Genomic DNA, 24,597 nt, shown 5'->3' on the forward strand with positions numbered 1-24,597 from the left:
TGGTTGGCAAAGAATGGCAGAGGAAGGCAAGATGATCAGTCCCAGCCTGAGAGGGGCTGCTCTTGCCTGACCAGTGAGTCCCTGCTCCTTCCTCAGCACCACATCTCCAATATCACCTCGTTGCCTGCTCAGCCTATTGCTGCTAATAAAAGCAGAAATTTGGTTCAACAGAGAACATCTCTTAGGTTCCTCTCTGGAAATAAAATAAAATTAACTATAGCAGCAAATGCTTTTAACGGAGGAATTATTTCTAAAAAGTGGCTCTGGTGAGGCACTGCACCAGTTGGGCTGTGGCCAGGAGACTGACACTCTGTGATAACACTACTCTAATTGTGGTTTTACAAGTTTCAAGTTTTTGATTTGGTTGTGGGGTTTTTGTTGGGTTTTTTGTTTGTTTGTTTGTTTTTTAAATATATATATGTAGTTTTGCATCCAGCATATGCTATACTACAGCAGCAGCTCTTCAAGCACAATGTTTTCCAACGTATGCGTGACAGCACCTAAACCCAGCAGTTATTACATAAATAAAGCTGGTGCTTCCCCTGCAAGTGCCTTGGTGGCATCAGGAACAGCATGGCCTGGGGTAGGTGGACATCCCTGACCTGGGTAGAGGGTGACAAAGTGGGGGACAACTCTCAGGGCAGCCTCAGTCAACACCAATCTCCTCTCCACAACACGCCATCCATCACAGACTGTCACCTCCCTGGGCCAGAAGCTGCTGCATCCATGTTTTTCATCATCAGTGGTTCTCTGTCACTGCCATCCTGTAATACAGCAAATGGATAAAAAGAACTACCAGCATAAAATATGAATTTGTGGCACCTCACATTTATTTTGATGAGGCTGTGTATAAGGATTAAAGTAGCCATTGTTTTAGAATTATACAGATTGTATCTTAATGAACAGCTTAATTGTTTACTTTGCAAGAGATGGCCAATAAAGTATTAAGAAGCTAAAGCTGAACACTTGATTTCCTTTAATATTAAGATGCAAAAGTCTGATTTGTACCACTTGTAAATTTGCTGTATCTCAGCATGCAAATACTCCTGAATAATTTAGGTTTTCTTTAAGAAAGCCTGACAGATACCCATAAAAGTTTAATATTCAATAGATGCCGATCAAGTAAGTAAACACTTTTTTTTCTAAAACTGTACTGAGATCTCATAAATTCCCTTAATGGGACAAAAACCATCCTGGCTCTTGTTCATGAGCTTTGTCTCTCTGCCTCAGTTTATTTATTTGGCAGGAAAACTTCACCTGACTAAGGCTTAAAAATGTTTGACACTTTAAAAGACACAAAGGGATGTTCTTCAAACACTTACCAGAGCCCAAAATAAAATTAAAAAAGAGGATAACAGGAGAAAATCTGGAGTTACAGGTCATGTTTGAATTCATAGGAAGAGGACATGGCCACACCACATGGTCCTCCCTGGATAGATACAGCTTTGATCATATGCTTGCTTGCTTTGGTGGACAAAAGCAGTGTGGGGACCAATGGTCACTGTGGCACTTCCAGGCTGTACGTTCCACATACTCGTAATTTTTCTGCACATTGTATTGGTGCAGTGAGGTACAGGACTCCCACAGTTCCATTTTGGCAATGAAATTCACTGAAATGTAAGGAAATGGTTGGACTCGATGATCCGGTGGGTCTCTTCCAACCTGGTTATTCTATGATTCTATGACATTCACTGAAATGTAATAAAATTCACTGAAATGTAAGGAAAACTGGAATGTACAGCAGTTGAGGCTCAGGTATCAGCAAGAAAAACCTTTTTCTCTATGATGTGCTTATATCTTCACCTACAAGAAACACAGGTGAGACAGTGTCAGGAAAGGTGTATGATTTACACATAACAAAATGGGTACAAAGAAATTACTAGGCTGGGATTATAAAACAGGCATCAGATTTGAAATTAGTGTCTCCACTCATAAACCAATAATTTCTGGTTGGAAACAACAAAAGCAAAGCAAAAATAAGTCTTGATTATGAATTTTGGCAGAAGTTTAAGTTTCTCCAAAGTCTGAGGCAGTCTGGACAAGGTATCTCGAACCCCTGTAGGTGAAAACCACTTTCATGTTTTGAATCTTGACCTCAACTTTCTGTGGGTCTGGGTGTATTTGGATATTGGCCTTTGGCTCACATACCTTCTGGGTTTGTGGCAGGCCTAGCAAAGGATGAATTTCAGAGTACTAAGTCACAGACGTAGACACCAAGTCACGGCAGGGGAGAATTACTCTCTAAAAACTATTATTCAAAATTAAATGCCCAAGACACTGATGACTATGGAGGGTAACTGTAAAGGCTGGGGGAAATGTCACATAAGGGAATACACAGTCACATAATGAAATTCCAGGAAAGCGGTTCTGGTATAAAAGATGTTGCACAGAATTTTTCAGAGACGCATTCAGGTTTCCTTAACCATGGGCATCTTCAGGCTAAGTGTCAGGCAGTTGGGATTCCAAGGATGATGCTTGAGGACACAGTGTCTATTTGCAGAACCACAAATTTCCCTACAAAAGCAACAGTTGAACCCACTGCCTTGTCCCACCAATCATTTATCATTTAAGACATTTCTCACCCAGGGCAAGATATGGCAAGATATGTCCTTCCTGCTGACGTACCCAGTGTCCACTGGTCTGGGTGGGAGGGGACAAGCTGGAAGCAGGTTGAGCTGGGTGAGAATTAGGAAAAACTTGAAATGATGGGTCAGATGGAGTCTGCAACATGCAAAATGACTATCACTCTGTATTTGGAGAATGCTTGCTTTCATTTGGACGTAGGACTGCTCATGAGAAAAGCAAATTCAGACTACAGTAGTGCTGAGTCTTATTTTCTCTCCCTTCGCCAGCAAGTGTGGACATTGATGGTTCCACAGCTGCTGCCAAAATTCACATTTCCATAATCTTTCACAACTGGAAATATTGCCTCCATGTTGTTTCCAAATAAATAACATCAGAGAGTAATTTGACTGCCTTACTATTGCTAAACAAAAGTGCCTACATAAAAATAATGCCTCACAGAAATACTTCATCAGAGCTGTGCTGTTGTTGGTCCATCTCCTCTGAGTCACGGAGCCATCTTTTTTCCACCAAACCTGATGCCAGCCAGAGGTCCCAGCGCCTCTGGGGATGCAGGTCCCACTCCTAGCTCTGGGACATATGGGGCTGGGCTTACCCCAGTTCCCCTCAAGTCCATGTGGGCCAGCACGCCTGGACAGCCCCTTGGAGAGGTGATGTCCAAGCACACGCTTCTCCACGTATCTTGGCTACATTCAGTGATGGGATAAAACAATCATGGGTGTCTTCCCAAGTTGTATCCCTCAGCTTGACATTCCCATATGCTACAAACCTGCCTAAGGCACTGAATGATTGTAGGTCCTGAGCACTATTTTTCATGGCTGTGGATATGATGCAATGGATAGTCAACTTTCTAAGAGACACTAACAATGGCAGTTTAAAGAAAGAAGAGTCTCTGGGAGTGTTTTGGAAGCCAGTGCTTGGTATTTCATTGAAATGCTGCACCTGACAAGAAATATATAAACATAGCCGTATGAGATCTCAATGTCTAGTTCCTTCATTTCAAATTGCAAAGTCGGTAAGACTATTTATTTCAATAAATAGTCAAGGAAGTATCTTCAATTGAGTGACAGCTCGTTCCCATACTGTAATTAAATTTGAAGCTCAATTACTGCTTTAGAAGGCAATGGCACAGACAGGATTATTAGAGGAAATCCCCAGGGATGTCAGATCTGGTGCAGAGAGGTGGAAGGGGGAGTTCAACATGTGATTTCACTGCTATGTTGTAAAGCTGAATGCAGGCTGGGCCAGGTCCTCCTGCTGAGCTGCAACAGTCCTGCTGGTTCTGGGCTGTACCCCTTGAGATGCATGCCAAGCACTGGTCACAATATTGAAAAAAATTCACATCGCCTCCCTGCAAAGGGAGGTGCAAAGATGCATGCAAATGGGTGTTAGCTCTGAGAAAATTAGTGTAAGCTGGCCATCAGCTTCTGGGTCAGGAGGAGGCACTGCTCACTGCTACATCCCTGGTGCAACTGTACCTGGTCACACTTTGCCATGCCGAAGCGTGGCTGGGTGCTGCCAGGTGGCTGTAACTGTGGGTGGAAACTCCAGCACAAACGTGCATTTGCACGCTGTTAGCTTGTTAGCCTGATGGGTTGCCGAGCGCCTCTTCTTCCCCTCGGAAGACTCCCCAGCTGGCACAGAAACTTACAGCCATGCAGAGCTGTGCTGGAGAGGTGGAGGAAGGCAAATCCCCAGTACCGGCAGGGCTGTAGGCCTCCCAGGGTGAAGAATCACTCCTCCCCATCACGCCCCTAGGACAGAGCTGGACACATCTGCTGGTGTCCAGCTTGCAGCTGTTTTCCCTTGGCTCATCTCTAGTTACTGTCTGAAAGCTTCACTTCGTCTTTGCAGCTTCCAAGTCCTTCAGCTGTTTCTCCTATATGTATTGAAGGAAGAGAAAAGGGACCAAAGCCTAAATTATTTGTTCCCACTCCAAGGGACAAACAAGAAGAGTATCATCACATTTATTTGGCTTGTACTTAACAAAATAATTAAAAAAATATCTTAAGTTCTGGAGAACCGGGGTGGTAATCTGAACATAGTGGTTCAGATGGCATACGGATAGGATGGTGCAACAGCTATTACCATCTTGAAGCCTCAGTGCAGCATCAGCTCAGGGAACCTCTGACTGTGGTGTACTTCTTCCTGGAAAGTGGACATGGGCTTTTTTTTCCCCATTTGAATTTATTAATGAATGCAGTTCAAAAGAAAACAGTGCCTCTCAACTGCCAAAAGAGAAGTCAATGATAACAAATAAACTTTTTACCAAAAAGATTAATACTGATGGAATTGCTGTTCACACACATGCAAATCCCTGTTAGAAAACAATCCAGAAATCACATCATTTTCTTTCCCCAATAAAGGTATCTTTCCTTTAAACCTCTTTGCCTTGTTATGTTCTATTACGAAGAAGTTTCTTGCCCTTGTCTTTCCTCTTTGTTCATGTTCCAGGTGCCGCAGCTTCACGCTTATCTTTCTTTCCAGCTCTGCATGAAGTAGTGCCATGATTGCGCAAAGCAGTGGTTTTTCCTAAGCCCATCACACTCCTGCTTTGCATTTCTAGCAGACACTGAAGAAAGCCTGATGCTAAGGGTTTCACTGGGAGTCATGGATTTGACAAGCTGCCCATGACCAGCCAACACAACTACAAGTGTTACCACACACCTGCCACACTACTGCTGGTGCTTGGTTGTCAGCAGCATGGAGCACTCCATGCCCTGCTTTCTCTTTGCATGTGCTGGTGGGAACACATTGATGTCACCTGGTGCTGGATACACATCTTTTGGATGTGGGCTTACACTACAAAAGTCTTTTCTTCTCCGAGTGGAGCAGCAGCAGTAACTTCTCCTTAATGTGATCTCAATGGGCTTTGGTCTCAGCACTGAGGATCACCTCCAGGCACAAGAAAGCAGCCCAGGCCCCATTGTCTCCTCTGCATTTCATCTGCTGCCAAAGAAAGTGCCAATTAGTGCCAGCTGGGCTGGGCTGCTTATTGCTGGGCCAAGAGGGGGCCTGAATCTTGCCCCATGTGACTCCCTGAGTCTGCCCATTGATGTCCAGGGATTTCTTAAAAGAAAAACACCCCACAAAAATCTATATTCAGACAGCCTTATGTTCAGTGCCTGGTCTTATTTCATATGTTTGAAATATAATAGATTATTATTAAGATAGAATAACACAATAGTAATTCTCTACAGAACTCACTATGAGAGCATCAAGCAGGAAGAACAGCCCAGATTGAGGGCTCTTGCCTGTCCACACTCACTGGTCTCATGGCCAGTCGATGTAAGCAAGCTGCTTTCTGAGTCATAGAATCATAGAATCACCAGGTTGGAAAAGACCCACCGGATCATCAAGTCCAACCATTCCTATCAATCACTAACCCATGCCCCTCAGTGCCTCGTCCACCCATGCCTTAAACACCTCCAGGGAAAGTGACTCAACCACCTCCCTGGGCAGCCTGTTCCAGTGCCCAATGACCCTTTCCATGAAAATTTTTTTCCTAGTGTTCAGCCTAAACCTCCCCTGGCAGAGCTTGAGGCCGTTCCCTCTCATCCTGTCCCCTGTCACTTGGGAGAAGAGGCCAGCACCCTCCTCTCCACAACTTCCTTTTAGGTAGTTGTAGAGAGCAATGAGGTCTCCCTTCAGCCTCATCTTCTCCAGGCTAAACAATCCCAGCTCTCTCAGCCGTTCCTCATAAGGCCTGTTCTCCAGGCCTTTCACCAGCTTTGTTGCTCTTCTCTGGACTCGCTCCAGAGCCTCAACATCCTTCTTGCGGTGAGGGGCCCAGAACTGAACACAGGATTCAAGGAGCGGTCTCATCAGTGCAACTGGTAGGAGAAAATCAGTAGGTATCTCCTAGAAGTAAATACTGCTGATTTTCATGTGGTTGCCAGGGTTGGGGTGCCACCAGCATAAGTGCCTGAGATGTCACCAAAGAGCAGCTTCCCATTCACCAGCATAGACTAGCTTGTTTAGCCATCATTCCCAAATGATGGGGATCTTTGCTGGGGTTTAAGTCATCCCACAGGCCTGGTCTGGTGGATATATGCCCATCTCCTCACCACTGGCAAGCTGGTAAGGGGTGTGCAGGTGTGCTTGAGCCTGATCCGGGACATATGTCCTCCTGCAAGGTGTCACTCTCAGCCTTGAGGTGCATCTGGGTGTGCTTCAGCACCAAAGCAGCGAGCACCCCCTGTGCCATCTTGCCCTGTTGTGTTGCTGGTGGGTGAGCAGGAGCCAGGCGATGCCTTAATGACCCAGATGGGTTTTGCTGAGGCAGGACAGCCTAGTCCTATTTCTAACAAGTGGCAACTTACCTTCAGGGTCACAGCTCAGCGCTCTGCATTGAGTCAGGCAGAAAATCTGGAGGTGGAAAGGTTTGGGAGAGTGGGGGCAAAGCAAATGATATTTTTTTGAAGACTTTGCTTCATAAAAAAAATTGCTTTCCTAGCCTGCCAGTAATTCCCAGTAATTCTCCCGTGGATTCCTAAATGGCACGTGGATAACACCTTAGCCAGCCATTTAGCCATAGCGTATTTGCAATTTATAGCTTATTTCCTTAGAGCTCTATTAAGTCATTAAGCAGCCTTGCGGTCTGAGCAAAGGTTTAGAAGCCAGGAAAATCTGGGATGAGTCATTTGTTCACGCACAGATGACCTGAGAAAATCATTTGACCTCCATGTGCCTCAGGCAGGTTGGCTGTGAGACACAAGGAGCTGACTTCCCTGCAAACATCGTGGGCTTGCCTGGCTTCAGCTAAGAGCAAGCTCCTGTCCTTGGTGGCCCATGTGCAATGCACAACTTGGGTGTCCCAGAACTGGGACCCCACAGAGCTGCAAATGTTCAGGCTCCCTTGGGGGAGTTGCCAGCCACAAGCCCTTTTGAAAGCCAGGGAAGCACACTCAAAGATTTCAGTACACTTCAGATCAGGACTTGCTTACTTCCCTCCAGCGTCTGTCTGGCTTTTGAATAGATTGTATAATAACTTATAAATGACAATTAAAACATAAAATGAAGAGGGGACCAGATAGCTCCAGGCAACATTTAAAAATACCAAGACTATTTCTAAATGCAGGTCATCAGACCCAAAACAGCCCTGGGCAGACTTAGCTGAAGGTTATTTGCTGGCCTGGCTGAAAGGACATGTGTGGTCCCAGTCATTTCTCAGAAGATGCTGTTAAATTGACATTTTCTGGCAAAGGCAGTGGAGAGGACTTGAGCAGTCCTGAGGACACAGCAGTTTGCCCCTCTCTCTTTTAAGAGGGTTGCTGAAGGCTGTTGGTTGAGCAGTGACAAAGGCAGGTTAGATTGATGCCCCTGTTTCACCTTGAGGAAGGTGAAATGCTGTGTTGGAGGTCAGATCAGGGGAGAAAAACTCTGCGGTGTCCTGATTTTACCAGCCATCTTTTCCCAAGGATGTGACTGCACATGCTGTGGGCATTATCGCAGCAGATACATACCACCAGCAGTGACAGCACTTTCTTTGTTCCCATCCCTGTCATCTTAGCTGATGTAATTTCTGTCTCCAAAAATTTGGCCAGGTTGGAAAAACTAGAAGAACTTTATAAGATAATCCATCACTTGCCTTGGGAAAGTGGTTGTGAACCCCTGACTGAAGGATGGCCATTGGAAAGGGAGCTTTCATCAATAAAACTAGGCAAAATGAAAGATATTCCCAGAAAAAAAAAGGTGATCTGGCACTACAATACCTGCCTAGATTCAGTGTCAGTGCAGCTGAGCCACATTCAACCCATGAGACAACTTAATGCATATCCTCCTTGTCTTGGAGTCCATAGGCCTGATGAGGAGGTGGGCATGGCCCTGCCTCCATGGGCTTGGTAGGCAAATATCCCAGCTACAACACAAGGCCAGGTGCTTAGAGATGTTACTTGCTATTATGATGTCTGTGCTGCAGAATAAGTCTACCGTATTCTGTCCTCCTGGAGAGATGGGAACAAGCATGGCCCACAGGGAACCAGGTTTGTTTGACCTGAACATAGTGCTTGGGCTGAAGTTTGACCCAGACGAGACTCAGCTAGGAGATGCACCCCGTGTCTTACTCACATAAAGATTTCGAAGGCAGGTGAGCTACCTTTTCCAGCTCTTTCAGAGAGGCAGATGGATAAAACTCCATGTGTTGTGCTATGAAAAGGGCAACAAAGGTGGTGAAGGGGCTGGAGAACAAGCCTTATGAGAGGCAGCTGAGGGAACTGGGGTTGTTTAGCCTAGAGAAAAGAAGGCTGAGAGGAGACCTTATTGCTGTGTACAACTACGTGAAGGGAGGTGGATGTGGGTCTCTTCGTTCAAGGTGAATGTGGGTGTCTTCTCTCCTCACCTCCCAAGTAGGTGATAGGATGAGAGGAAATGGCCTCAAGTTGCACCAGGGAAGGTCAGATTAAACATCAGGAAAAATTTCTTCACTGAAAGTGTGATCAGGTGCTGGAAAAGGCTGCTCAGGGAGGTGGTTGAGGTACCATCCCTGGAGGTACTTAAAAGGCAGACAGATGAAGTGCTCAGGGATATGATTTAGTAGTGGACAGGTATGATTCGACTCGATGATCTCAAAGGTCATTTCCAGCCAAGTGATTCTATGATTCTATGACACAAGATGTTCAAGTAGATGATCACAATTCTCACTTTGATCTTTCTAATTAACAGTTCCATTTTGCCATGTTAAAAATAAGCTTGATTATCTTTTGCTTCTGCATTTCTTTTTCCTCTCTTGTAGACATTTCCACCTCCCGCTTTCAGCTGAGCCCGGAAGCAGAAGTATCACATTACTATGAGAGAAGCTAGTTTTGTGGTATTTCTATCCCATCCAGAGCCAGGAAACCCAGGCAATTTTGCAAGACAGCTTGTACTCAGTAAATTTCCAGCTCAGTTTATATTTCTGTATTTATTTAGATTTGTGCTAACCATGTAAAAGTGCACTCCATCCCCAGTGAGGTGCTATGGACAAACTTTCAAAAAAACAGATTTCATAGACTGAGGACGCTACCTGAGCAACAGGATTTTCACTGGACCAGTAGATTTTGGCGAAGTGTTGTCTTCCAAAAAGACAATCAATATTGACAGTCATATGGGTAGTCAACTTCTGATAACACTAACTCTCACAATAACTTGAGAGTAAACATTTAGTAATCCCCATCAGTAAACCCACCATTTCTGACAACATTTTCCTGTACATTTGAGACATTAACCTGAACTTTCCTTCCTTCCCTTTCTTTTTCTGCATGATAAACTGTATCTGTAACACATTGTATTTACAATTCTTACAGTCTTTGGCTAGGTGCATGATACCCACACTGGCATCTTCCCACATCCCAGCTGAGCAACCTGGGACCTGGGCAGATGTTTATGCTTGCATGGGAAGAGCATGACAGCTCCAGGGACTGAATTCTCCTCTCTCGACTCCTCTTCTCCTTCAGCAGCAAAGTCCTGCCACAGGCACAAAAATCTGCATTTCCCATGGGACAGCAGTGCTCACAACACCAGCTGCTCTGCTCATGTAGGTCTCCAGTGAACTCATCCTTATTTCTGCTTGCCAGTGTTGCCAGTGCCTCCTGACTGAGTTGTGTGCGCACAAACTCAGTGTATGTATGCTCATACATAACGCATACACATTCAGTTCTTAAAACAGAAAGATGAAGGGATAGGAGGGGTCTTTGGAGGCATGAAGAATTCTGCTGTCATTATCAAATTAGGGTGAAAACTTTTGTGACAGATAAAGCCACAGTTACATCTCCCTGGTGGGCTACAAATAGCCTTGAACCAACCTCAAAGCCAGAAAAGCTGACTTGAAAAAACCCAGCAAACTCTAAGCCAACTGTCATCATCCAAGACCAATTCAAAACTGAAAATGAGGGTTTTTTTGAACCCTGTTTCAAAGTTGCCCTGTGTTCTGCTGAACACAGCTGTGGGTCTCTGCAACAGTGCCTGTGGTAACATATTTCCCAAGTATTTCATGCTATGATGCTGATGGGGAAGAAAGAGCAAGTACATATACCCTCATATCTCAGGGAAGAGAGCATACGCTCCTAGGAGAGAATACCACAATTCACATTGACATATTACTGTTGAAGGCCATTACACAAGGTGCCAGAGTCCATGGCTTGCTTATGTGGCAACTTGTTCTTATTGGGAACAAAGCCTATAGAGCATGTTGTAGACTGCAGGGGCCAGAAACAAATATTTTATGAAGGGATTTGGAGCCTTTGGGCTGTAACTGGATCCCCATGCTGCTCTTGCCATCTGGATGAAATTGCAGGATTTTGAAGGGGAGGTGGCGGACTGACAGATTCTACATAAAGCAACGCCTTGGTTGACCCTGCAGCCTTATACCTGGGTTTGAGTGTTGCCTTGGGAAAGGCCATGTGGCTGCTCCTTGTCAGTGGCTGCAGCCACTGCTTCCCAAGGCAACAGCACAGCTGCAGTGATGTCCTCATCCACTGCAACCCACTGCAGGGCTGGGGCTCAGCCTGGCTCAGACAATGGATCTCAGCTGGTTAAAATTCAGAAGAGAAGCCATTCATCTCTTCATATCAACTTTGTCATCTCCGCAGTTTGTTTAACAGGCTAGAGATGCTTCTAACTTCAGCCAAAGGGCTGAAGATTGTGCAATAATTCACCACCAGAAGAACTGTTAAAAAATCTCCTACCAAGTCAGATACTGAATGTGTTTGCTGACAACATGATCTATGACACTTAAACAGAGTTATTAAAGTCATAAGGACAGGACACTGCCAGTTTGACTGTGCTCCTACACTTTTAGCTTATTGGCTTAGCTTCTCAGGTAATGGCCTGTGGTTCTGGATGTGCCCAGGTCTATCAGTACCTGAGCAGCAGTGGATGAAGGCAGACACCATGATAAGTGGGGATCATGGAGTAAGAAACCTCCTGTACAAAAATAAAAAAGGTCACTCTTGGTAGTTTGCAGCGAGAGAAACATGTTGAAATAGCAAAGTTATAAAGGCTATTTGTCTTGTGCCTTACAGCTTCCTGCTTTGGACTAAAAAAGTACAGCATATAAATAGAGAAGGCAAGCATGAACTCATGATAGCAATACATTTCTCCATATTTAAAATCCCTGGAGCTGGAGTTTTTCTTTCGAATTGTTTGGGGTGATTTTTTTGCAAATACAGGACATTCAGTACGGGCGCCTGCAACAAGAAGTCACGCTGCCGGTCACTCCTGCGGGCATCCCAGGACAGCCAGAGAGGTTAGCAGCCTTTAATCTCAGTTTTCTCCACTTGAAAATAAACTTGGCAGCTCTCCTCAGGAAACAAGCATGCTCTTTCCAAAGAAAACATCCTTGCCTGCAGATGCTTTTGTCACAGCAGCAGCGACAGTGGAAACGGAGGAGCTGAATATGCTCGTAGGCCACAGAGGCATGAGCCCACTGACGTCTGTGTGGCTGATGCTGAGGCAGATGTTTGCTCCCTGAAACACGTTTTGAATTAAAATGTACCTTTGGGGAAAACATCTCAAAAACCACAAGCCTCAGCATTAGATTCTCAGTTCTGTGTGCAAAACTGCTCCCATTTGGGCTTAGGAGCTCAGTTCTGGTTTGTAGACTTCTTTTTTTTAAATAAGACTGTAATCTTAGTTGAAAGTTTACTGTATGACAATGCATTTTCTCTGTAGACATCCTTTTTGCAGAATGACCTAAGAAACCTTGTAGCAAACAAGCCCCTTTCTATTTAACTTTAAAGTCATACCACAGAATACAAAAGAAAGTTAATTCTACTCAGAAAGTCAGCAGGTTGGTATAACAAGTGCACAGAAACAAGAGCATGCTCTATTTAGTAGGATTTTTCTTATTAATTAATCAGTAGACTTTTTCTCACTAAGAAGAGGCCTCATTCTTTTCCTCATAAATATTGACTTTCTGTAATAAACACAGCTGAAAAAAACCCAAAAGCACTTATTTGTCATAGTTCTCCTGCCATAAGCTTGTAGAGTGCTTCCTTTTTTCATGAGACCACGGATTTCCTCAGTTGGAGTTGTCTCAGTATAGAGAGACAGTGGTTGTTGGCTATTTGTCCTTCTCAATCCTTTTACCTAGAAGAGAGGGGAAAACCCCTGGTCTTTCAACGTGCTACTTGAAGGAGCTACACAAGAAAAAAATAAAGATTGAAAAAAAAAAGCACCAAAATACTCACACACAAAAAAGCCTCCACCCTAGTAAGAGAAATCACATGAAGCCTTCGAGCCTCTAACCTCCCCATTCATATCATTTGAGGGCTAGATTTCCAAAATTAAAATCTTGGGCTGGCACCAGGAACACGTGATGGGCCATGAGATGCACCTAAGCACCACCTGCAATTCAATCTTGAAAGGCTGTTGGCTGATGCGCACGAGCACGCACACAAGCGTGTGCTGCTGCTGGCAAGCATGGCAGCTGACAGCCACGGCAGGACTACCTAGTGCTCTCCTGAGGGATGCAAGGATGGGGTGTCACCTTGGTCCTGCTGACTACAATATCTGACACTCAAAGCCTCATAGTGAATTGCCAGCTCCTCACATCAGACCCAAGGAGGCAGCGAGAGCTAATGTGCCTCAGGCACCAGCAGAAAACCCTGAGGACATTTGGCTTGAGCCTATTCTTTTCCATCAGTGACACTCATCCACCATGATCCCTGCATCTGCTCATCTTCAGCCAAGGCTGCCCCTGCCCTGCCAGTTATGGACTAAACAAAAAGTGCTTGAGTAAATTATACACCTAACTGCCACCCAGCCTTCAGGAAAGATGGCAGTCCAACCCATTCTCCTGAATGGAACATTGAAATAAATAAAAATGAAATAAATTCTTGCTTTCATTGCTGGATTCAGCCTCCATTCATTCAGGACTGTACTGTGGTGATTAGTGACAGCCAGCATGGCTTCACCAGTAGCAAGTCGTGTATGACCAACTTAGTGGCTTTCCGTGATGGGGTGACCGCAGAAGTGGAGATAGGAGAACTAACGTATGTGATCTATCTTGACTTCTGTAAAGCCTTTAACCTGGTCCCCCACAACATCCTTCTCTCTAAATTGGAGAGACATGGATTTGATGGGCAGACTGCTCAGTGGATAAGGAATTGGTTGGATGGTTGCGTTCAGAGGGTAGTGGTGAACAGCTTGATGTCCGGATGGAGATCCATGACAAGTGGTGTCCCTCAGGGGTCTGTACCGGGACCAGTGCTGTTTAATGTCTTCATCAATGATATAGACAGTGAGATTGAGTGCACCCTCAGCAAGTTTGCAGATGACACCAAATGAGTGGTGCAGTTGCCACAACAGAAGGACGAGATGTCATCCAGAGGGAACTGGACAAGCTGGAGAAGTGGGTCTGTGAGAATCTTATGAGTTTCAAGGTCAAGTGCAAGGTCCTACACCTGGGTTGGGACAATCCATGGTTTCAGTTCAGGATGGGGCATGATGTGATTGAGAGCAGCCCTGCAGAGAAGGACTTGGGGGTGCTGATTGATGAGAAGCTTGACATAAGCCAGCAATGAGCACTCACATCCAAGAGGGCCAATTGTATCCTGGGCTGCATCAAAAGAAGAGTGGCCAGCAGGTCGAGGGAGGTGATTCTGTCCCTCTACTCTTCTCTTGTGAGACCCCACCTGGAGTATTGTGTCCAGTCCTGGAATCCCCAACATAAGAAGGATATGGAGCTGTTGGAACAGGTCCAGAGCAGGGCTAAAAGATGATCAAGAGGGCTGGAGCACAAGGACAGGCTGAGAGAGTTGGGGTTGTTCAGCCTGGAGAGGAGAAGGCTCCAAGGACACCTTATAGTGACCTTCCAGTACCTGAAGGGGACCTACAGGAAAACTGGGGAAGGATTTTTTACAAAGGTTTGTAGTGCTAGGACTAGGGGCAATGCCTATAAACTGGAGAGAGGCAGATTTAGACTAGACGTAAGGAGGAATTTCTTCATGATGGGGGTGGTGAGGCACTGGCACAGGTTGCCCAGGGAAGCTGTGGCTGCCCCATCCCTGGAGGTGTTCAAGGCCAGGTTGCATGGGGCCTTGGGCAGCCTGATCTAGTGGGAGGTGTCCCTGCCCATCACAGAGGGGTTAGAAGTGGATGATCTTTAAGGTCCCTTTCAACCCAAACTATTGTATGATTCTATGATTCTATGATTCTATGATTCTATGATTCTATGATGCCACCTGTTTTGTCACTTACAAAAAACAGATGTATACCCACAGTCTGGTCTCCCATGCAAGACAATCAGCCTGCGTTTCCCAGCAGTCTTCAATTCAGCAACACACATTTCCCCACACACAAGCACCAAGAGTGAGAGAGACAGACGTATATAAAATGAGACACTTTATTAAAAGTTACATTCAGCAGCAATGAACATACTTACTAAGTAGATTTTAACTGTCAAGGAGCTTATCGTTATAAATTCCTCTAGGGCATTAAAAGCTCATAGATGTTTTAACTTCTTTGCAATCATTTCATATAAATAGGTAAAGTAAATTATGCTTGCCTAAGAAGAGGATACCCCAGCTGCATTAAACAAAGATATACATATAAATATATGTATAAAACAATGATTTGTGTTATAAACTCATTGATAGGGATATTTCACAATCTTTAAGGCTTGGTCTCTGGCCCTGCAACTACAATTCATGTAAGAAGTCTCCTGTTTAAGTTATCAAGTGCGAGCGTACAGATTGCTCACACAGATGAGAGCAGGGCAAGCCTACATTTTGACAGAATTGGCAAAAACATTAAAACATTCCTGAAATATATTTACAATCTGTGCAAGTAGCATCACCTACTGTTATTGATTATGGAGGTCTCTCTTGGAAAGCTATCAGCAGCAGAAAGGCACTGTGGCAAAGGCTAAGCGGCATCTGTTATCTTTGTTTTTGACATAGCTCTCCCTTCTGAAGAGCAGTATTTCATCTCTCGAGCCTTGGGGATGTTGTTTGGGGTGCGAGACAGAGAGAGCGCCAGCAGCACACAACTGCAGGCCTGAGCACAGGGCACAAATGCATCGAGTCTCAGGCTCTTCTACCTCCAACAGCAGAAACCTCCCTCGATGCACAGTGGTTTAGCTGCTTTTTTCCAAGTGTAAACAAAAGAAGTGCCAACCACTTCCAGTATTAGCCAACTGCCCCCCCAATAAATAATGATTGTTTAATTTACCTTATCATTAAACCGTGCTTTATGCTTCTAATTGACACACGTATGAGGAATAGGGAATTGCTGTTGAAACAGAAGCTGTGACTAGATCTGATGAACTGCATAAACTAATTTGAATTAATATAGCTGCAGGGTCTGACTCTCTACCAACTTACCACTTACTTTAAACTTGATGCAACTCCTTTGACTTCGTGATGTGCAACAGGTCTAGTCAGAGAGGAAAATCTGGCTTCATCTTACACAGATGGCTGGTTACTGCATGGCACGTGGCTGATGCAAACTCCCAGAATCAATTTGCTGCTAAGTCTCTTAGTGCTGAACACTAACTGCTACATGACACCCCTTCCTCACTGGCAGGTGAGGCTTACAGAAGGGGTTTTCACCACCACAGACATACTGGAGCAGTAGCATCCAAGGTCTTGTGCACAGTAAGCATGAAGGAAAGGTATACTCCAAGCTTTACTCCTCAAATATTTCAGTCATTCATTGAAGACTGCTTTTCTGTATACTGCTTTGACCTTGCAGCTTTCCCACCAAGAGCTCCCCATGCCACAGCCACATCTCCTTTGCTCTTCAAAGCCCAGACTGTTGTGAGGTCTTTGGAGTGGAAAAGGTTACTCCAACCTCTGAAGCAAACACACAGCATTGACCGGCTCAACCCAGCTCCCACTGTCTCCATGCACTCCCTTTCCTTGGGAAGCAGCTGATGTCTGGCAGCAGCAAAGCTGTGAACCCACCAGCAGAGGAGTTATAGAAAATTTAGTCTCCCACCATCCACTTGTATTGGCCACATGTCACTTCTGACAACCACCACTTGCTCTTCATCTCAGCACACAGAGGCAGGAAGCTGGCTGGGTGTGGGAATTTCTTACAGGAAAAATAGACCCTAAAGCTGTACATGAGCATCACCTATCAAAACCAGGAGGCTCTACAGACTAAAGAGAAGCCAACAGAAAGAGATTTTCTTTCCGTAAAATACACAAATCCTTGCTTTCCACACAGTATTTTTGAAGGACACAATTGAAGCCAACAGGATATGTTTTAATGGCAGAAGAATCAGACCCTAATCAGCCACCTCACTGACACAAGAAAAAGATGGCATCCAAGAACAGGTTTTAATTTGGGATGAAGAGAGGGAAATATCCCTTCCCTCCCTTTACTCCAGGACTGTTGGTTTGAATTGTGCCTTAAATAAGACACCATCATTTCTTTAGGGAGAAACAAGATGGCTTTTATAACAAAATGGAAAATTACAGGGGGAAAATAATTGCAAAAATATTTTAGTTTAAAAAATGACTCCACATAATAGAAGGAGCATTTTCAAATGCACTGAGGACAATTTGATAACTAAAACGCATTGAAAATGAACGTGAACTGGGACCACAACTCCCATTTGTGCCCCAAAAGCCTTCTCCTACAAGACAGAAAGGCCCTCTTGGGTTCTGTGTAAACCCTGTAAATTTTCTTTTAAAGGCACCCCAAGAAATACAGAATACAGCAGAAACCTGCACGGCTGTATCGGCTGCTGCCTTTTGAAGAGCCTAACACTAGAAGGAGCTCCATCAGCTTTGCCCCTCATCCCCTACCAGCCAGGCCAGTCCTGCAAGCCCTCAAAAGCACGAAGGGCAGGCAAAGGCATAAGCCCATGATCTTAGCTCAGAAGAAAGCTGAAGATGAGATTATGGAAGGTAATGACACCATTACAGATCCATGCAGAAAGATATTTCTAAGCTTTTTTTAAAAAATAAAATCTCATACATGCTTTAAACAACAGGTATATATTTTTTTCCCGAATCCTCCATTGGAACTTGAATTTAAAAACAGTTTAACTCCTCAGTATATGAAAACTCACGGCCACATTAATCGAGAACATCTGAAGCCAGGAGAAAGAAATCACTTCCAGTTATGTTGTCAGTGTTATGTGCATAACATTCCCACAGCTGTAGATCCATTGTGCTCCATGTTATAAATAAGAAATTGCATGGTGACAGCTAAAATTCAAAAGCGTTAATGTTTCTCTTTGCAACTCTTTTTCTATTTTTTTCCTTCTTTTTTGTTTTCCAGTCTTTTGAGGTCTCTCCCCTTTCCCTCCTAGTAGAAGTTACTTGAAGCAACATTATTACTTACCCAACTGACATATTTATGGTAATTAAAAAAAAAGTAAATGCCAAGCAAATATGACTAATGTTGCTATTTGGCAAATAAGCCAGAAACGACTTCTATTGATTCTGAATCAGGCTGTTGTATTTGCACTAATAAACATTTCTCTTCCTTCTGCTCATCTTGGTTATGCCAGTGCTTTACGGAGAAGTCTGAAGGCAGCTCTAAGGACGTGTCTGAATGCTGCCCCAGCCTCCGTCACACACGGCAGCAGCCACCGAAGCCATGGAGATGCAGAGCGCAAATGCAGCTGAGTCGCCGTGAACGAACACAAACGAGCTCCCTTGTATCTCTCACATTCGAGGTTGCTGTCCCTTTCAACCATGAAAAACAGCTACATATTGTTCCCAGAGCTAAACCACTTAACATCTTGGCACTTGGTTGTTTTTAACTTTGTAACAATAGGCACTGTTCACTCCTCTCAATCTCAGTTTTTTTTATTCTATAGTAAAGCAGGAATACTGATGAAAGGCTAGTCACGGCTTCTCCCCCGTGGTATCAGGGTGGTGGCATGTGATGATTCACATGGGGTGTGTTTGATCCAAGAAAGCCCAGCCTCTGCTTATTCTTCCTTTGTTCTGTCATCTAAGGTGGAAAGGCAGAGAGAGACACGAGTTGAGAATTTTTTTCTTTCTTTTTTTTTTTCTTTTTACTATTATTTAGCAGTCACAGAGCAAGATACATATAAGCAAAACAACAGGGAGTGGAATTCTTCTTTTCAGTATTGAAAATTACAAGTAAAAGATGTCTTTGAAGTGGGAGATCTGTTTTCTGCAAAGTATGGACAATTTATTATCATTTGTACATTATTCTTATCCAGCGGCATGTCTTACAGTGTATTATTTGCACTGCTATCATGTTTTGCAGCCCTGCAGAGGGTCAGTATTTGTACTTGGTGCTGTACAATCACAGAATTAAAAGCAGGTCCCAGCCACAAAGAGTTTAAATTTAAGCCAGGAGAGAACATATTTAGACAGAGGGGAATTAAAAAAATCCTCCTGGACGATACGGGTAAGCACAATAAGGAATGGTCTTAGCACATTGAGCTTAAGCCTTTGTTGAGTTTTTCAGAGGGGAAAAAAGAGTTTTAAGGAGGGATTTGAAGGGGAATAATTAGATAACTCTGTTGATGCCACTGAAGTGCTTCCCATAGAGAAAACACAGAAGCTTTTCTGAAACTGTAATGAGCAAACCAGAGGTGACTAGGATCTTCAGCAAAAAAGGAGCTGGCCTTTTGATCCTGAAGTGAGAGAAAACACGTAAGGTGATTTAGGCAGGAGCAGGGCTTTAAGTGAGGCCAACAAATTGTGCTTCATATTGGAAAGAAGGGGGAGCCCTGGGAGGGGCACAAACACAAGGGTGACACAAGCAAAGCAACAGGCTTGGCAAATTGTTTTCAGAACAGCATTGTTGATGTTCTCAGTGGGAGAAAGAATTCCCAGTGCCAGATTCAGAAAGCTTTCCTACTGATTCGAATCACTACACAGCTACTTCTAGCACTATGTCTTCTTTATTGCCAGGTTATGCAGTACCTGCATATGCAAAGCCTGTCACTGCTTCTGCACTTTTCCCTCTATTCTCACACACTCACTGGGAGGATTTCATAACTAGTTCCCCCTCAGCTTTTCACCTTACCTGTTCTCTGCTGTTGCATTGTACTGCTATTGTAAGAGTGCAATTTCATTCCAAACCCGTATCAGTGTATCTACTCAGAAAGCTTACTTGAGGGAAAGAGAAAATATTTCTAAGACAAAAGTCTCTTTTGTAATGTTGTCCTGACTGTGACCTGATGAAAGCTAGCGCATTTACCCACACATGCTCATGTTGCTACGCACTGCAGAGCACTTACCTGTTCCTTGAGCTCAGCCAGCTGACTGGAAAGTTGTTTCACAAGGCTCATGGTTGACTCCAGCCTCTCCTGCAGGTTCCTGATTTCATTTTGCTCACTGTCACCTTCATTGCTAACCAGGGACATAGCTCTCATCCGAGGGAACCAGTCCAAATTCTTCTCCTACGTGAGTATTAGAAAAATAAGTAACGTTAATAGGGGTTTAAGCAGTGCTACTAAGCTGAGACTAGAGAACAAAAACTCAGAAGGACTTCTACTCAGTGGATGACACATAGCATGTGAGCTTAAGAAGCAGTAAATTCATTAAGTATTTTATGCAAGCATTCTTATTCTTGGTTTTCCTCACTACAAAGAAACAGCAGCTGGAAAATCTTGGTTCTTCACAGCTGCACCTGTATTGCAGCGTAGGCAGTGTTAGCACATTCATCTGTGGCTCTGGCATGCAGAAACGCCCGCTGGGTTAGCTCTGGGGAGACTTCTGTGGTACATGAGCACCAGGAGTACTCCCTGTGCTTTATTCTTAAGTGTATGCAGGAACACATTTCCCCACTGTCTCTTCAGCTTGGCTGGCCTCCATCTATTTCAGCTGTCCTTGCAGCAATGTCAGTGAGCCAACCTCAGGAAAACAAGACGAGCTGAAGTCCTCCCCAGACTAGCCTGGAGCATGCCCACTGCAAGAGCAGAGGGACCTTGGATTCAGCTACCCACAACAGAAGATTTGGGTTCCTGGGAATGGCTTAGACTTCAGCATGCCATTCAGCTTGTACACCTTGGGTAAATGCAACCCTGGTGCCCATGGCCAAGGGTTAATCTGCTAAGGGCCAAGCACTACACAGCACTAAACTGGGTGCTTCTCTATCCATAGGCTCAGGCTATGAATTTAATAATAATAATAAAAATGCTGTAAATAGATGATGTGAGTCAGGAAGGTGCTGCATGCTAGCATGAGCCTGAATTGTATCCATAGCTTGAGGGCACAGATATTTGTGTGCAAAGCATAACAGACAGAGGAGACCAAAAGGTGCAAGCCTAGCAGGAGTGGCAACCATGTGGCAAGCAACCTGGTTTGCCTTAAGGCATGAGACAAAGGAAGCAGGTCCCGTAGCTGCCCATGTGTTTCCTAAATGCACCTCTGCCCTCCACCTTGGGGGGTCTGGGAGGATGTGGTTAGATCATGTGCATGGTGTTTTGCAAGGGGCCTCTACAGACACACGCACTTGATAACTTTAGAAGAGAAACAAAATTAATAGAAGTGTGTTTCTTCCAGTCTCCTGTACTGTGAATGGTCCCATACAAATACCACTATACTGAAAAGGTGGAAAGAAAAGGAGGAAAGAAAAGGAGTTCTTTCCAGAAGTTCATATACAAGATTCCTGTCAGGCAAGAGCTGCACTGCTTATGTTACCAGAGCTTGGTAAAGTTTTAAGTGCATTCATCTTACTGTAGTCTTAGACTTTGCCTCACCATGAAAATAGAAAAGCCAGCAATGATTCTGCAGTATTTACAGCTGGGTAGCCCAGGGTTACCCAGCAAGGTGAGCAAGGTCCACAAGGGCTGGCCTGGCAGAGCTGTGAGCCCAGGGGTGCATCAAGTGAATACAGCTTTATCCTGCTTTCAGTAAGTACGCAGTACTCTGCCCTGATCACCAAACACTCTCCTCCTACAGCAACATGGTTTAGAAATAGCCAAGCTAATACTCAGTAAACATAGAAGCACTTACAGTATTTGTGTTTTCCCACAACTTGTGTTAGCCCAGTCCCCTCTGTTACCCTGGATAAGACTAGATGAAAAGCCATAAGAATTTTGGCTTGTTTTCTTCTTTTTAACTCAAAACTTCTAATGAGTTTTTGTCTGCCTGTGCAACCTCTGGTCCTGTCACTGAACTGACAAGATGTTCTGGGAATAAGACTGTGCCCCTCTGCTTGCATTCTGCAGCCCAGGGCTCAGTCAGCCGTGTGCACTGGTGGAATGAGGCCTCTTTCCTCGCTGCCCACTTTTTAAGCCTCGTGATCTCATTATGACAATTTACTGTGGTTACGCATGATGCCATTTTCAATGGGTCATAACTCATTCAAATCAAAACCTGTTTTCACCAGCTCCAGTGGTGAGCTTGAAGAGAGTGCACGTGACCCTCCCTGCTGGATATCCCCAGAGGACACACGGAGCGGTACACTCCTATTTCTGCTGCACGCATTTCTGCTTACAAGACCAGCATTCATTTTCCATGAGTATGCTCTGATATTTATTTTACATTTATTTTGGCCAGGATCTAGCAGAGCATTCATCACGTGCCTAGTGCTAAGCACAGGTGTACTCATTTATACTAAGCTTAGTTTGTGCATAGTGCCTTTCTGGATCAATGCCTTTTTTTTTTGCAAAATATTTGCCAGCAAATTTGTCTGCCACTACAGGCATAGAAAGTGAATTCAAAGGATTTACAGTGAACAGAGCTGTACTTGTATCTGAATGCTTCCTGGAAAGCTCTGGTATCTGCACCCATAACAGCTTCTTTTGCTTGGAGCACCTGAAGATACCAAATGCAAAGCTGCCTGGCCCTTGGAGCCAGCTGAAGGGCCAGGAGCCCTTTTTGGCTAGGCTCACCATAACACCAAAGTTTCTAAAGCCAAGCTGCACACTGAGAATCCATCGTTGTGGTTCTTGCGTCTGCCAGGATTGTGAAAGGCACTTTGCTGGTTTTGTTTTCCATCTGCCACTCCCTCGCTTCTGCAGGATGCAAGGCAGGGACTGCCAGTTGTCTCGGAAAGATTTTTGTGGACTGACCCTCCACCACACTGCAGCATCCAGAGGAACACCACACAAATACATTCAGATGCCAGATGTTCCAGCTCAGTGGGCTTGCCTCTCTCAAGGCTCCCAGAGTCACCTGCTTCCCTCCCTCTTGGCACAACATTACACTTCCTGGGAAGAGGGATGACCAGGAGCAGGTGAGGACAAGAACAGAACACACAGCACTTCATCTGTTGCCACACAGCCTGCAAAGCCCATGATAGCTCTTCAACTGGAACCACACTGAACCACGTGCCAGCTCATCTGGGCCACCATGAGCCCCAGACTCACAGGAGAGTCTCATGTCCATGCAATCACATGTGCCTAGCTGTGACTTTCCAGCAATGCTGTGATAATATAACCTCTTCCAAGAAAGAAATCCAGTTGTGATTTAGTTACAGATCAAGAAGCTCTGGGTACTTTTTGCCAAAATGTCGTGGAGGATTAAGCAAGGACTTGATTCAAACTCTAAGAGAAGCTGATGGGTTTGCATGGACCAGAGGCCTCATGACAAGATGTTACTGACTTCTACAGCTTTTCCTGGCAGCAGAGAGGCAATAGGTCTAACAGCTGACCACACGTCTCTCAGTTGGTAGTCCCAAGTGCTGTGTTGGGTGCAAACAGGACCTTGCTTCTTGGTTTTCAGGTGCATATATACCTAATGAAATCCAGTCCAGCTGTGTATCTTTGTCATGCAAAGTATCATAAAAGTTTAAAATACAGTAAGCCAGTAGGAAACACATTCTAGCCTGCCATCCTTTTTTAAAGTGAAAAATACTTACGTAGGTTTCACCAATAGGCCTATTATAGTGCACAGAGTAGGTATATTCTCTTGCTGAACTAAACGCTTTTGCTGGTCAATATTATCGTGGTTTTTCATTGCATTATGAACTACAGAACTTTATTAAACGGGAGCATGAAAATTAGCTCTGGTGCAGAGCCCTATTTGCTGAGCCTATACCACAAACAAAGAGCGAATGCTACTGAGAAAAAAGTTTTTCATCACAAACTTGCCAGGATCCAGAAAGCAAACTGGACTCCTCTGCTGAAAATTTTAGTGATCTGTAAGTGTTCATGGGGGTAACAAGAGGCACTCTGTGACTGCTCAGCTATGGGAAAGCTATTATTACTTTAAGGTAATTGCTTGCCAATTAACTGGAGGTAGTTAACAATGTTTGTACAACCCCAAACGTTTGTTCTGGGACTGAAATGTTTATGGGCTCTGTCCAGGGTTCACCTTGACCAACTAACATATGTTAAAGCTGTAACAAGCCTTGCCTACACTGCAGGTGCACTCCTGCTTTGCCTTCTTGACTGGCGCGGGGGCAGGATTCTGCAGGGTGTTATCTGTCACGCCTTAGCTATTACTCTTTGAAATCCAGCCATTTTGCTCAGGATAACATTCACTCAGATATTCTGAGCCTCATCTAGAACTGAGCAGCAATTTGGATGAGGGAGGAAGCTGCTGGCAGGGAGCAGGGCAAACCTCTGCAAACAGCTGTCACAGGACTCAATCAACAGCCACCAGGTCAGCACAAGGTGACATAACTTGAGCATAAATGAGCTCACAGAGGGTGAGGTATGTGGACAGGACACTTTAAAATGTAGTTGCTGCCTGGACATAGAATTAATTGTTAAAATGTACTGAAACCTTTCTAAACAATGAGGGCTGAATTCAGTACATTGTTATCGTTATTTCATTGCTATTCGCAGCCCAACCACAGCAGCCCACCTACAGATCACAGCATCGTCTTTCTCCACACTCCCTCTGCAAGCATAACTTGTGCCTTGCAGAATTCATATTTCAGTATACATCTGTGTCCAGGGCACAGAGTCAGCCAGACAGGAAGGCTGCAGGGACAGAAGGGAGCTGCAACCTCATCTCCATCAGTTCAGCTGGGTGGAATGAAAAAAAAGAAGGAAAAAAGGCAGGTGGGGCTAGCCAAAAGGCTGTCGGCCAAAAAGACTGCACATAAGCAGAGCAGACATTTTGTGTGGTGATCCAGCACGCTCGCTGTCTCCATCCTCCTCCCTCAGCTGGCAGGACTCCAGCGGGAATCACAGCTCACCCG

At 44.6% G+C, this 24,597-nt stretch overlaps 1 protein-coding gene across 2 annotated transcripts in view; it reads right to left on the reverse strand.

Annotated features, from left to right (window-relative positions):
• The window catches only part of ITPR2 (inositol 1,4,5-trisphosphate receptor type 2), a 998,050-nt gene that overhangs the window by 716,868 nt on the left and 256,585 nt on the right, over nucleotides 1-24,597 (reverse strand). Inside the window, exons 56-57 of one of the 2 annotated variants that reach the window (XR_011337952.1) lie at nucleotides 19,739-19,900; nucleotides 16,649-18,474 (exon numbers count right to left, since the gene is read on the reverse strand). Coding sequence is in view for 1 of the 2 variants with exons in the window: in XM_069863516.1 (XP_069719617.1) it covers nucleotides 18,388-18,474; nucleotides 19,739-19,900 (249 nt within the window). In the remaining variant the exon portion in view is untranslated. Of the gene's footprint in view, nucleotides 1-15,389; nucleotides 18,475-19,738; nucleotides 19,901-24,597 lie in introns of those variants that run through there. The other variant, XM_069863516.1, reaches the window with a different exon arrangement.

Source organism: Phaenicophaeus curvirostris, chromosome 1, assembly GCF_032191515.1.
Source record: "Phaenicophaeus curvirostris isolate KB17595 chromosome 1, BPBGC_Pcur_1.0, whole genome shotgun sequence".
NCBI classification, from domain to species: domain Eukaryota; kingdom Metazoa; phylum Chordata; class Aves; order Cuculiformes; family Cuculidae; genus Phaenicophaeus; species Phaenicophaeus curvirostris.